At 41.9% G+C, this 12,489-nt stretch overlaps 1 protein-coding gene across 2 annotated transcripts in view; it reads right to left on the minus strand.

Annotated features, from left to right (window-relative positions):
* Positions 1-12,489, minus strand: part of ABLIM1 (actin binding LIM protein 1) — a 233,755-nt gene that overhangs the window by 176,749 nt on the left and 44,517 nt on the right. Inside the window, exon 1 of one of the 2 annotated variants that reach the window (XM_077349853.1) lies at positions 9,416-9,582. The exons of the other annotated variant lie outside the window; for it this stretch is intronic. Coding sequence (XP_077205968.1) covers positions 9,416-9,455 — 40 coding nt within the window. The 5' untranslated portion in view covers positions 9,456-9,582. Of the gene's footprint in view, positions 1-9,415; positions 9,583-12,489 lie in introns of those variants that run through there. 2 annotated transcript variants of the gene reach the window in all.

Below are 12,489 nucleotides of genomic sequence, written 5' to 3' on the forward strand. Positions count from 1 at the left end.
CTGTTTAAAGTCACCAAGCACCAAGCAACACACAGCCCCGTTTGCTGGTTTGTTTTCCCTTTATTTTTCACTCTATTTTCGGCCGAAAATCGCGCCCGTGCTGGGGGGGTATTTTTTTTCACTTGGGGGGAGCGTGGCAACGATGAAACGGCAGCTCAAACACCACCTGCTAGCTAGATGGGTCTCTCCGTTGCAATGAATCAACGCAGATTCATTGCAACGTGTGTGTGTGTGTGTTTTTAAACCTTCCTTAAAGGGAAGGGGGCTTTTCGGGAGCATGATGGCCACCCATTGGCTGCTCGTTTGATTGATGGCCAGGGGCGGGACAAAGCTCGGCAATATCGCTTCCTGGCTAGCGATTTTTGCCGAGGCCGGAAACCTGTGGGAAACGATAGAAACGCAACTGGATTCCACTACAAAGCCAGGTATGCATAACGATGAATTCCACAATTTAAAATGGCGTTTTTTCGTCCCGCAACCAATTTGCTACATAGATCCTGGTGCGGAATGGCCCTCATAGTAGACTTAGCTTCTACTATAGAGTTTTAACCCAAAAACTACAGCATCATCCCCAATGTGCTTACATCACTCCTGTGTTGTATAGGCACGCTACTGAAATGCTGGGTGTTTCTCCTTACTCCTGGTAATTGCACTTCCCCATTCTCCACTGAACCTGGCAACTTTCAGTCACACCCTTCTAACCCCATTGAAGTTTATGGGATTAAGAGGGTGTAACTCTGCTTGGGACTGCACTGTACATTTCCAGTAATGCTAAATTATATAGCTAGGCCTCAGGCATTCAGTCTTCACAGGTAATCTATTCCTTTCACTATTAGGTACATTTTATCGATTTGTTTTTTTAAATACTATTCCTGTTCAGCAGAACATTTGCCTGACAGCACACAACAAGGAGGCAAGAATGCAGATTTTAAATTAAATCCTTGAAATATCAAAGATTGTTTTGGTACATAAAACTCTGGAGAAATCACAGCTGTACAGTCTCAAAATGGGAATGCTTGATAATGGGTTGAAGAGTGCTGGGCACAAAACACATTTCAAGACATAGCAAAGGCTATTGGGACAAAGAAGCAAAAAAGGCCTCTTTCCTACTGAGAATACCGAATACGGCTTTTTCCAAAGGCAATTGTTTAAAATAAACCCAGACTAGTACAGCAATCATCAGTTAAACCCTTATGCTCCAAGCATACGTTGTGCATATTTTCATATGGAATCAAATGACAAAGACAGTCAAGATTGTCTCTGCAGCCGTCTTTGCACTGATGCCAAATATCTGCATTATTTTACCTCACAAAGTCATCCCACTGACACATGAGAAATGATCCCCCAGGATTGTTTCCTTCTGTTCTTTTCATGAAAAGTAAAAAACAAGGGCAGGCATTTCACGCTCAAAAGAAAGATTGCACATGTTTATACCACCTGAAGTCTCTGAAAATAAATCAAACTATCTTGTTACTAGAGAAAAAACAATACATGAAAGTGAATGCAGCTATTTCTCATCCCAGTGTCAGTGAACTGAAAGGAAGTTATTCTTACATATTTATTGTCCTTTTTCTGTCACTACACAGAAGAAATCACTGCAGCTTTTTCTGCGCAGACAGAAGTAGATCTCCTGTACCAGAAATGCTGGTAGCCACAAGACACAGCTATTTTATTTAGCCAGGGATTGGATTGACCAGGAGTATACACTTAGGCAGAGACTCATCAAATTTATTCCAATATGAACTTGAGTCAAAGCTCACTTTGTTGTATGCTGATTTATGAAGCCTTTTACTGAAACAAATTTGTTAGACTTAAAGGTACCACTGGACTCCTGTTTCATTTGCTGATAGACAACAATGTGGGTATTCATCAGCGATCAGCATCATCCTCTTTCTAGGGCCTAAGAACTGAACAACGGTAGTTAGGGACTAAGAGAAAATGTAACAAGCATGTCAAATTGCCCAAATAATCTCTGTACTCCAAAGTGAGATTTTTGCTTTAGCTGGAGCTCTAGTGATGTTGACAGGAAGCACTCAGGAATACATCCAAATCCACCAAAAGGTCAGGGGCAAACCTCACAGTGAACCTAAACATTCTGTGATAAGAGTATTCAAAGTTTTCTGTGGCACCCTCTGATCCTACATCATAAAAGAGAAGAGAAGGGTGAGGGAGGTGGCAGATAGGCATTTAAAGGTAGCTCATGCCGGAGGGAGGGGGGGGGGGAGAGAGAGAGAGAGAGAGAGAGAGATTAGCTCTGTGGTTGTAGTAATAGTTCATAGCTTCATAGTTTCTGACAGACTGACAAGAAAGTGGGCTTAGAAATAATGCATTTTTCAGCGTATTTCTTAGTAGAAGCAATAGGGTGGGGGAAGCAGGACATGTCCATCTCCCTTAAACATCAATCAACCATGAATTCCCAAACAGACTGGATTGGGGCTGTTTCTCACTGAACAATTAGACAAAAGATTCCCTGCATATTTTGGCTCATATCTCTGGAAGCACCAGGACAAGAAAAAAGTTTTCCCCACATTGAAAGCCAATCAGTGGACTCAAGTTATTAAGGCTAAAGTCGTACAAAAGAGTAAATAGATTATTTCTCAGACGGTCTCATTTATTTTGATCTCAGCAACTTGCTTTGTTTTTATGAAGTTGATAAATTAATGTTGTACTTTTTGAGATTCAAACCTTATCTCTGTGTATTACTTTCATTTGCAAAGAAAACAGAGGTCAGGAATTCTGCAGTGATGAAACATACCAGTCATTATCCTTATTCATCGTTCCTCTATATATTTGTGGAACGTGGAACAGGGGGTGGAACGTGTCCGGCTGTCTGATTTGGAATAGGGCCAATCAGGGTGCAGCCAGCAATGCTCCCGCCCTCCTTCCCTGGACGCTAGCCACGTTCCTCTCAGACACGCCAGACACAGAAAGAGACACACATAGCCCTGCCCGAACACAAGCCCCCATTCCCTCCCTATCACGCCTGCTGCGAGGGAGGCAGAGAGAGACACAGAGAGAGCTGCCCCAAGCTGCAGATAGAGACACAGAGATAGCCGCTCCTGCTGCGATGAAGGGAGAGAGAGACAGAGAGAACTGTCCCAAACTGCACACCAGGAAAAATAAGCATTCACATTTGATTGCATTTAGCACAAGTAGTTCATATAATAAATGCAATTCGTTTTCTGAATGACAAAGTTAGATGGACAACCCAATCCCATAGACCACTTATACAAGAATCAGCACAGGCATATCCTATGTTTCAGTGGCATCCAAAGCAGAGTTACACTTGTCAAACTTAGAAGGATGTGGTGCTTAAGACTGCACTTCTAGAGGCCAATGCGTTTCAAGGGGAAAAACTCAGTTTCTTAGAAACTGAACCAGCTTCCTAAAAGGCACTGCTTAACCAGCATTGCTTTGCCAACAGCAAGGAATGTTGTGGGTGGGCGTGTATAAAAAGTACTTCCTTCCATTGTGATATGTGGCAACTGACTATATTCATCCTCTTTCCCCTAGATGCATTAATCTCAAACAGATAATCTGAAAAACTATCATGATCATCAAAACTGATGAACTCCCTACTTCTATTGAAAAAAATAGAACGCTTCCATCTTTTTGTTACTCTTTAACCACCATAATTCTATTACTAATGTTTGGTTAAAAGAAAGCTTAGAGATACAAAAGGGCAGTTTGAGAGTTAACACAATGACATTTTTCCCTGCCAACTTTGACAGGATGCAGATTATGCCATTTCAGTCTCACTCCCAAAATACTTTATCACAAAACTAAATAAAGAAATTTCAAAGGATAAAATAATACCCCTTTGACTATTTATGCACTGGAGGTTTCATGTTGGGCTGCAGGCTGAAGCTTTAGTAATGGCAGGTTGCCCCACCTCTTCCTGCACTCACATGGGAAAGCATTATGCCCGGTGTACCTCATCCGCCCCCAATTTGTGTTCCTGCATGGAAGCTGGGGCAGTGAAGTTCCCAGTGCATAAACGGTCTTTGTGTGACAATCTTTCTTAGAAACTGTGGCATACATGTTGGCACCAACGATGTGGGGAAATGTAGCTCTGTGTCCTGAAGGGAAAATTTAGGCTGCTATGCAGAAGACTCAAAGCCAGGACCTCCAAGGTAACCTTCTCAGAAGAGCTGCTTGTTCCATGCACAAGGCCAGCTAGTCAGGTGCAAATTAGGAGTCACAATGCATAGATGAGATGCTGACGTTGGGAGGAAGGATTTAAGGTTGTGAAGCACTGGGATGCTTTTTAGACTAAGCATTATCTCTAAAAATGAGACCGCCTCCACTTGTCCTGAGAAGGAACCAGACTGCTAGTGATTAAAATCAAAAAGTTGGCAGAGCAGTTTCAAACTAAATCTTGGGGAAAGCCAACAGGAAATTAAGTGTCTCTGATTTGGGATTCATTTCTAAGAGATGAAGGGTAGCTATTACTGTTCTAGAGGGAGATAGATTAGGACTGGCCACTGAGAGAATGACAGACAATATTAAGTGCCTGACAAGGTATAGAGGCCATTGGAGAAAGGTTGTAGGCCTAACATATCTGGGGAATTACAGCTATCTATATGCAAAAGTTAGAAGTGTTCAGGGTAAAATGGAGCTGGAATGCTTAGTGCCAGAAAAAAACACAGACATTATTGGCATTTCAGACATTTGTTGGGATGAGGATAATCAGAGGGATACAGTGATTCCTGGATATAAGTTATATCAGAAGGATAAGGAGGAAAGGACTGGAGCTAGAGTGATCTTGTTTCACTAAACATTTAGAGTTCTTTGATGGGGTGAACAAACATGTAGACAAGGGTTACCAAACAGGTGTCATTCACTTACACTTCCAGAAAGCTTTTGGTGAAATTCCTCATTAAAGTCTCTTAAGTCAACTCAGCAGTCAGGGGATAAAAAGACAGGTCCTTTTGTAGATTAAAAACTTGTTAATTAACAGGAAACAGAGAGTGAATATTAATAGAAGGTTTTCACAGCAGAAGGTGGTAAGCAGTGGGATACTGCAGGACTTGATACTAGGCCCAGTGTTTTTGGACGTGGGAGTAAGCAGTGAAATGGTTAAGTTTGCAGATGACACTACGTTGTTCAGGGTGGTGAGAACTAGGGAGGACTATGAGTCATTTCAGAGGGATTTGTCAAAACTGTGCGAGAGGGCATAAACCTGGCAAATTAGGTTTAACGTTGGCAAGTACAAAGTAATGCACATTGAAGCAAAAAAATCCTAACTATAAATACACCTTGATGGAGTCTGAAGTGGCAGTAGCTGACCAGGAGAGAGATCTTGGAGTTCTGGTAGATAACCCACTGAAAATGTCAACTCAATGTACAATTGCAATAAAAAAGGCCAATGTTATGCTGTGGATTATTAGGAAGGGAACGGAACACAAATCAGCCAGTATCATAATGCCCCTGAATAAATCTATGGTGTGGCCTCATTTGGAATATTGTGTACAGTTATAGTCATGCACCTCAAAACAGCTATTATAGCATTGGAAAAGGAGCAGAAAAGGACAACTAAAATTGTTAAGGAGAAACACCTTTCCCATGAAAAAATTGTAAAGAGCTTGGAGAAACTATTATTGGGGTGACATGATAGAGGTTTACAAAATTAAGAATGGGATAGAGAAGGTAAAGAAGTATTTTTCTCCCTTCTTACAATACAATGTAAGAGTACTCAATGAAATTAAATTTCATGAGTACTCAATGAAATTAAAGAGCAGTAGGCTTAGAACAGATAAAAGGCCAAAGAGTAATTAACATGTGGAATTCACAGCCACAGGAAGTGGTGGCAGCTACAGGCATAGACAGCTTCAAGAGCGGATTGAATAAACAAATGGAGCCACAAGGTATAGATGGAACACTATGCCTCTGGCAATGATGATCTGTATTCTTGGTGTTTTGGGGGGACACAACAGTGGGAGGGCTGTTGGAATTCGGGCCCTGCTGGTGGACCTCCTGATGGTACTTGGGTTTTGGTCACTGTGGCTGATTCTGCATGGCAGCAGTCATGCTGAGCTGCTGCTGATGCGGTGCTCTGGTCTGCCCCATGGCTGCAAAGTCGACCAGGGCATTGTTTGCCCCCTCTGGGCCACCACAGGATGGGGAGGAGCCCAGCCTGGAAGGCCCCCCTCTTCCCTGTCCACAAGGGCTTCCTGCTGGACAGACCCTGTTAGCCCCTGTTTTAAAAAAGGCATTGTGGATTCCTCTGTGGTCCCTTCTGGTGGGACAAATGAGGGCCCAATCTGGGTCAGGTCCAGAAGAGGGCTGGCCCAGCATCAGCATTATATGGAAGTGAGAATTAGCCTCACTTCCATCTGGGCTTGCTCTCGGCCTTTTACACCTGTGCAGAATTGGCCTGTGTGTTCTGATGTTCTTATATCTGAATCGCCCAATCCTATCTACTTCCATACCTCATGTTAGAATGCTCATGGGAAAATCACTTATTTAAACTTGGTACCATATCAAAATCTCCCCACATGAGGAGCATGACAAAACTGAGACAGCAAAGGGTTCTCATTCTTTATGCGATCTGAAGAGAAACCAGAGTATGTGCAGGACATTTCAAAGTGAGCAGTCCCCACAGATACTAAGATAGTATCTTATTAATATTATTAATGTTACAATTATTTATATATATGGTTCTTTGTATAGTTCTCAGTTCTATCTAAACCGCCCTGAGCCTTTTTGGAGGGCGGTGTATAAATGAAATGAAATGAAATAAACAAACAAAACAAACAAATAGTGTAGCCTATAAAATGAATACCCCAGCATATTTTCATCAAGTCTCCAAACAATTCCTTGAAGTCACTGGGCTTTGAAGTTTGTACCCCTTCTTATACTGCATGAGAGGTGGTTTGTGCTAGAAGAGTTTATACGCTCCTGCATTGCCATACGTGAATGTTTCATTTTGCATATACTGATACTTTCAACACAAGAGAGTCTAAATACACAAATTGTACGTCCATGTTACACAAGGCAGTAATAGTAAATAAATGGCTATTTTAAAAAAAAAATCCAGCCCACTCTTTAATTTCTTCATACCATTTGGGTGCTCCAAGTTGAACACAGAGTTATTTTTAAAATCTAAATTTGAATGAAACTACAGTGACATGTGTCCTCTCCACACAGGTGGACTCCTAAACTTTTTCTTTTGCGAAAGGATGGCTGGCTCCCATTTCACCAAGGTAAGTTGGAACAAAGAAGGTTTAAATTGCATAATGGAACAAAGCAATTCATGGATCAGTGTTTTCTTGAAGAACCCATGGGGCATTTGCACTGCACTGGGAAACAGTGATAATGTCTAGGGTTTAAAAGATAGTCTACCCCAACTGCATAATCAATTGATTTCCCTGGATTTGTTTTATACCCCAACTGTTTTTCTTTATAGATCAACACCAACACAAAGACAAGAGGTGAGCAGTTGCATTTTGGGACATATAGGGGACAATAATCTAAAAGAGGCAGTTTTCTATGAAGAAGAAGAAGAAGAAGAAGAAGAAGAAGAAGAAGAAGAAGAAGAAGAAGAAGAAGAAGAAGAAGAAGAAGAAGAAGAAGAAGAAGAAGAAGAAGAAGAAGAAGAAGAAGAAGAAGAAGAAGAAGAAGAAGAAGAAGAAGAAGAAGAAGAAGAAGAAGAAGAAGAAGAAGAAGAAGAAGAAGAAGAAGAAGAAGAAGAAGAAGAAGAAGAAGAAGAAGAAGAAGAAGAAGAAGAAGAAGAAGAAGAAGAAGAAGAAGAAGAAGAAGAAGAAGAAGAAGAAGAGTTGGTTCTTATATGCCGCTTTTCCCTACGCGAAGGAGGCTCAAAGCGGCTTACAGTCGCCTTCCCATTCCTCTCCCCACAACAGACACCCTGTGGGGTGGGTGAGGCTGAGAGAGCCCTGATATCACTGCTCAGTCAGAACACTCTTATCAGTGCCGTGGCGAGCCCAAGGTCACCCAGCTGGTTGCATGTGGGGGAGCACAGAATCGAACCTGGCATGCCAGATTAGAAGTTCACACTCCCAACCACTACAACAAACTGGCTCTCTGACCAAAGAATGGTATGCAACTGGAGATGAATTTCATCACAGGTCAACCACCCTAAGTTAAAGCTTTATTCCATCCATAATATAAGAGAGAGCTGCCCAAGGCAACTCGGAACACCAGGTGTTTTTTACCATCGTGAAATTGAAATCCCACTCCTCCCACTGCATTGACTCAGACTAGAATGTGACACATGAGGAACATACAAGTAAGAAAAGCACACCATACCAAAGATGCCTCTAGGGCAACAAAGTCACTAGACTCCACCCAGGAGGCCAAACCAAGAGAATCACATTCTATTCACCAAAGACTATGACATGAAGGGTATAACACATCTAATTTGCATAGATCAAATGACAGCATCTGGAAGAATGCTTTTAGGCAGATCTGTGGGAAAATTAGTTTTTTCCTCATTACACTAATGCTACTGTTGAAGAAGTTATCTAGATTACATCTTAAGACAAAACCTCTTTGCAAACTAGCTTTCTTTTGCAACTTATAAAGTGATCATAGTAGGTGTATCATTAACAAGTAAATACTTGAAATCATTCCATGCCATGCATAAATGAATGAGTAATATGCTTGATCTCTGTGCTAAAGGGAGAAAGGGAGCAGGTTAGAAGCACCTGTTTACAAATTTACAACCTGCCAGTTACCAATCTACAAAATCTATCTAAAACTATTTGGTAGAAAGATGTTACTATAGGCAAGAACCAGTATATCCCTATATCTGGAAATATTCATTCCATTTCTGATCTTTCCATTCTTACCCTAAAAAGAAGTTTCTAACACAGCTACATTTGTAGAAAGTAGAGAATAATCCCCCTCCTCTTTAGCTTAATGTATAGGCTATAATTCATTGCTAGGTAACACTGTAAAATGTTTTGCTTATATAAAAGGTCAGATTAAGGTACTTATGCAAATGTATTTTGGTCAGCTCACAGATTAGCATTGAGAATGTATACATTTTTTTCAACAACAGCAGGCAATTCAAAACAAAATGCATCATGTCATCTGCTGTCTCTTTTAGTCACTTAACAACTGCAAGAAGATATGGATCAGAGGACACATCAAGTACTGGGAGTAACTTAACAATCACTGACTTAAGTGCCTTCCTTCCTGATGCTGAGTCCATAACGTAATACAAACCAGATTCACATTTCAAAACAAGAACACTTTGTACTTGGACAGCCAAACTGAAGTCATATTACAAGCATAACTCCAATCAGACATATGCCTCGTTCAGTCCAACAGAATTTTCCTAATCTGTTTCCTGCTTGAATAAAATTAAAAAAAACACCAACACATCCTGTCCACTGTTTAAACTATACATTACTGAGACACGTTTAAATAGCAGGGTTGGCTCACAACAGACCTTGGCTGCTTCCAGAGCTGGGGTGTATTTGTAATGCCATTTCTATTCTCCAGCAACAACTGTCTCCAGAGTCCAGGGAAATCTACAACTTCTCAAGGTACGAGGAAGAAACGACTATTCCTTTGGAGAGGCTGTTTTCCCTCTGGCTCTTTCCCTCTCACACTCCCTCTCAAGCTTCTCAGCTCTTGGAGGAGTGGCCATGTGAAGCTGGGCGTGCCAGCAGCCCCAAGTAACAGTGAAACAAATAGCAAGGATTTCCCTTTTACAAATCCACTTAGTCATACTGCCTGTTGGTGTGGTGCACCTTTGCAAGCAGTTAACATTTGCCAGCTTGCAGACAAACAATCTCCAAAGACAGATGAACAAATTAGTGACATAAGGCACATTGCTAATAAAGAAGTTCCCTCAAATTAGGCAAGGGGAATCCTGAATGTTTGGTCAAGATTTTGATCTAAATCCATTGACTACAGCAATCTCTACAACAGGGGTAGTCAGCCTGTGGTCCTCCAGATGTTCATCGACTGCAATTCCCAAGAGCTCCTCCCAGCAAACACTGGCAGGGGATCATGAAAATTGTAGTCCATGAACATCTGGAGAACCACAGGTTGACTACCCCTGCTCTATAAGACTATGCCACAGCACTACAAATGCATATGTGCAAAATGTACACAAACATACCAGACTACATCTCATCACTAATCCACTCACTGATCACAGCCCCATTTCTGGCAGTGAGAGGCAGAATGAACGTGTGAAGATGAGTGTCTTTCCTGCCCTATCAAACCTATTCAGGCTATGCCTACATTCACAATTGTGTCAGCCACCATACAACATGGCTGGCAGTTATGAACTCTCCAGTGAAACAGTGCACACAAACAGTGAATCTAGGATGGGGGAATAAGAGAGAGCATGAGCCTATCTGTAAAGTGTTACATGTATCAATTATTATTGCTTAGCCTTAAAACCAAAGCACACAGGTGGCCCTATGTGTCTCTCCACAGTTGTAATGAACTACCTGCTTATTATAAATTTCCCCATTTTGTTGTGTTCTCTGTTCATATGGCCCTACTACTCCATCAGGGTAGCATTTGTGGTTTGGGTTAATAGAGGATTTTCTACTATAAGTGTGTGGTAATTAGAGTTCTGAAGAAATTAAGGAGTCAGGATTGGCCCATGTCCATTTTGGACAGAAAACAGGAACCAATCCGGTGCTGATAAAACCCTTCCTCTCTGAAACTCTGAAAGGTTAGGAAGGTGGCTGTTGCTGGCAGGATTTGTGCCCTAATACTGGGGAAGCATGAGAAAACATGAAAGCATCCCACAGCCCAGCAAAGGGGTGCGTTGGCTGATCCTCCCACTCCAGGGCACTTCTGATTTTGTGGCACATATGCATTAATAAATTCACTTTAGTGGGTGCATTAATATATTGACTTTAGTGGGTGCTACTAACAATATTTGGACAGGGATCTTATCATTTTGATATGTGAACAGCACAGGGCCTTCTCAACACCAGGAGACATTCCAAAGCAATACCTTGGAATTCGAAAAAATGAAATGAAACATTTGTTGCCACAGAAATGTCTCTTCACATACTTGAGTTGTGAGGATGTCACCTTAAGAGAGCTGCCTGCTAATATTCCTCTTCAGTTTCATTACTATACCAGGATGATGCAGGAGTAAATTCATGGCAGTACAAGGACTACAGCAGCCAAATGGGAAGTGGTACGATTCTTAAAGTCAGTGTTAAATTCCACTGGGGTCAGTTCTGAGTCCAAAGCCATCTCACTATCCAGAGCTGCTTTTAGTTGAGCAAGAGTCCCAGCTCAGAGCTTCACAACAGAGCAAGAGGAAGGGGGATTTCTTCACCCGGTTTCCACCCTCTGCTCTTCCAATTATCTATTTCCACCTGCCAGGAAAATGACATTCTGATATTGGGGCAAAACTCTATAGTAAGAAGCTAAATCTACCACAGAGGTTTTGCCACAAATCAGAGTATCACCAATGATGCCCACATGTCACTTCTGGGTGATTCAGGGATATCACATTTACTTCTTGCTTCTTCCCTCCCTACTCCCAGTAAATTTCCACCACTGGCCTGATGGACCTGGCACCCATATGCAGGCATCTCAATGATATTTATCAGGTTATGGATATCTGGTGGAATGGATAGTCTTCAAATTTGCAGTCATTCATTCCCTAGACTGAAATTTTGTGATTGCAGGATTTGTGCAGATCTTATTGCTGGGTGTCGAACTCTTAGTCTTGAGAAGCCCACATCAGCCATGTCTTTGTAGGTAGGCAATTCTCTGTTTTCAATGATCTTTCTATAAATATAAGATTCAAAGTGCGCAAACACCTTGGGGACAGAGTAACTGAACGTAGTCTCTCCTACTGCTAAGCCAAGCGGTATGTGCTTGAAAAAATTTCATATCAATTTTGTTTCAAGGCTTTGGGGAGAACATGCTTTTTGATATCTTGAATTTTAGAGAGTGTTGCTAGTGGTTTGGAATTCTGTTTGTGGTACACAGTCAGATTCCATAATTTCAGGACCATTATTTTTGCCCCATTCCTCTCCCCACCTCTAGACAGCAAGGAGGCAAAAAGGAGAGCCTGCCCTAGGCAAGCGGCTGTCTGGCAGTGCACGTGCCCTTCAAACTTTATAGGATTGTTGTGGGTGGTAGGGGGGCAGGTCTACTGCCCATAGGAAATAATGGCCAGTAGACCTCTGCCTTTGGCGCTTCCAAGCTGGTTGGCAACATAGTGTACCTTTAATATTTGAAGAGACCTTATTTTAAGTGGCAGTAGGCCTGTATTGGGAGGCCATGAGGCCAGGTCTCCTGATAGAAAACACTGGCTGTTTAAAGGAACAATGCACTGCAGAACAGCTGACACCCAGGGCATACTTCTTCTGTTCTCCTCCTGAAATTCCAGGAGATAAATTACTGTTACTCCTTGAATTTCAAGACCACTTCAGGCCATTTCTGATACCTCTGAGCTGACTTAAAGCAGCTATTGTCAGGTTTCAATCTTCTAGTCCAGCCCACCAGTTCAGGTCTGCATTCCAACTCCCACTC

The sequence above is a fragment of the Paroedura picta genome, chromosome 8 (genome assembly GCF_049243985.1).
Source record: "Paroedura picta isolate Pp20150507F chromosome 8, Ppicta_v3.0, whole genome shotgun sequence".
NCBI lineage: Eukaryota > Metazoa > Chordata > Lepidosauria > Squamata > Gekkonidae > Paroedura > Paroedura picta.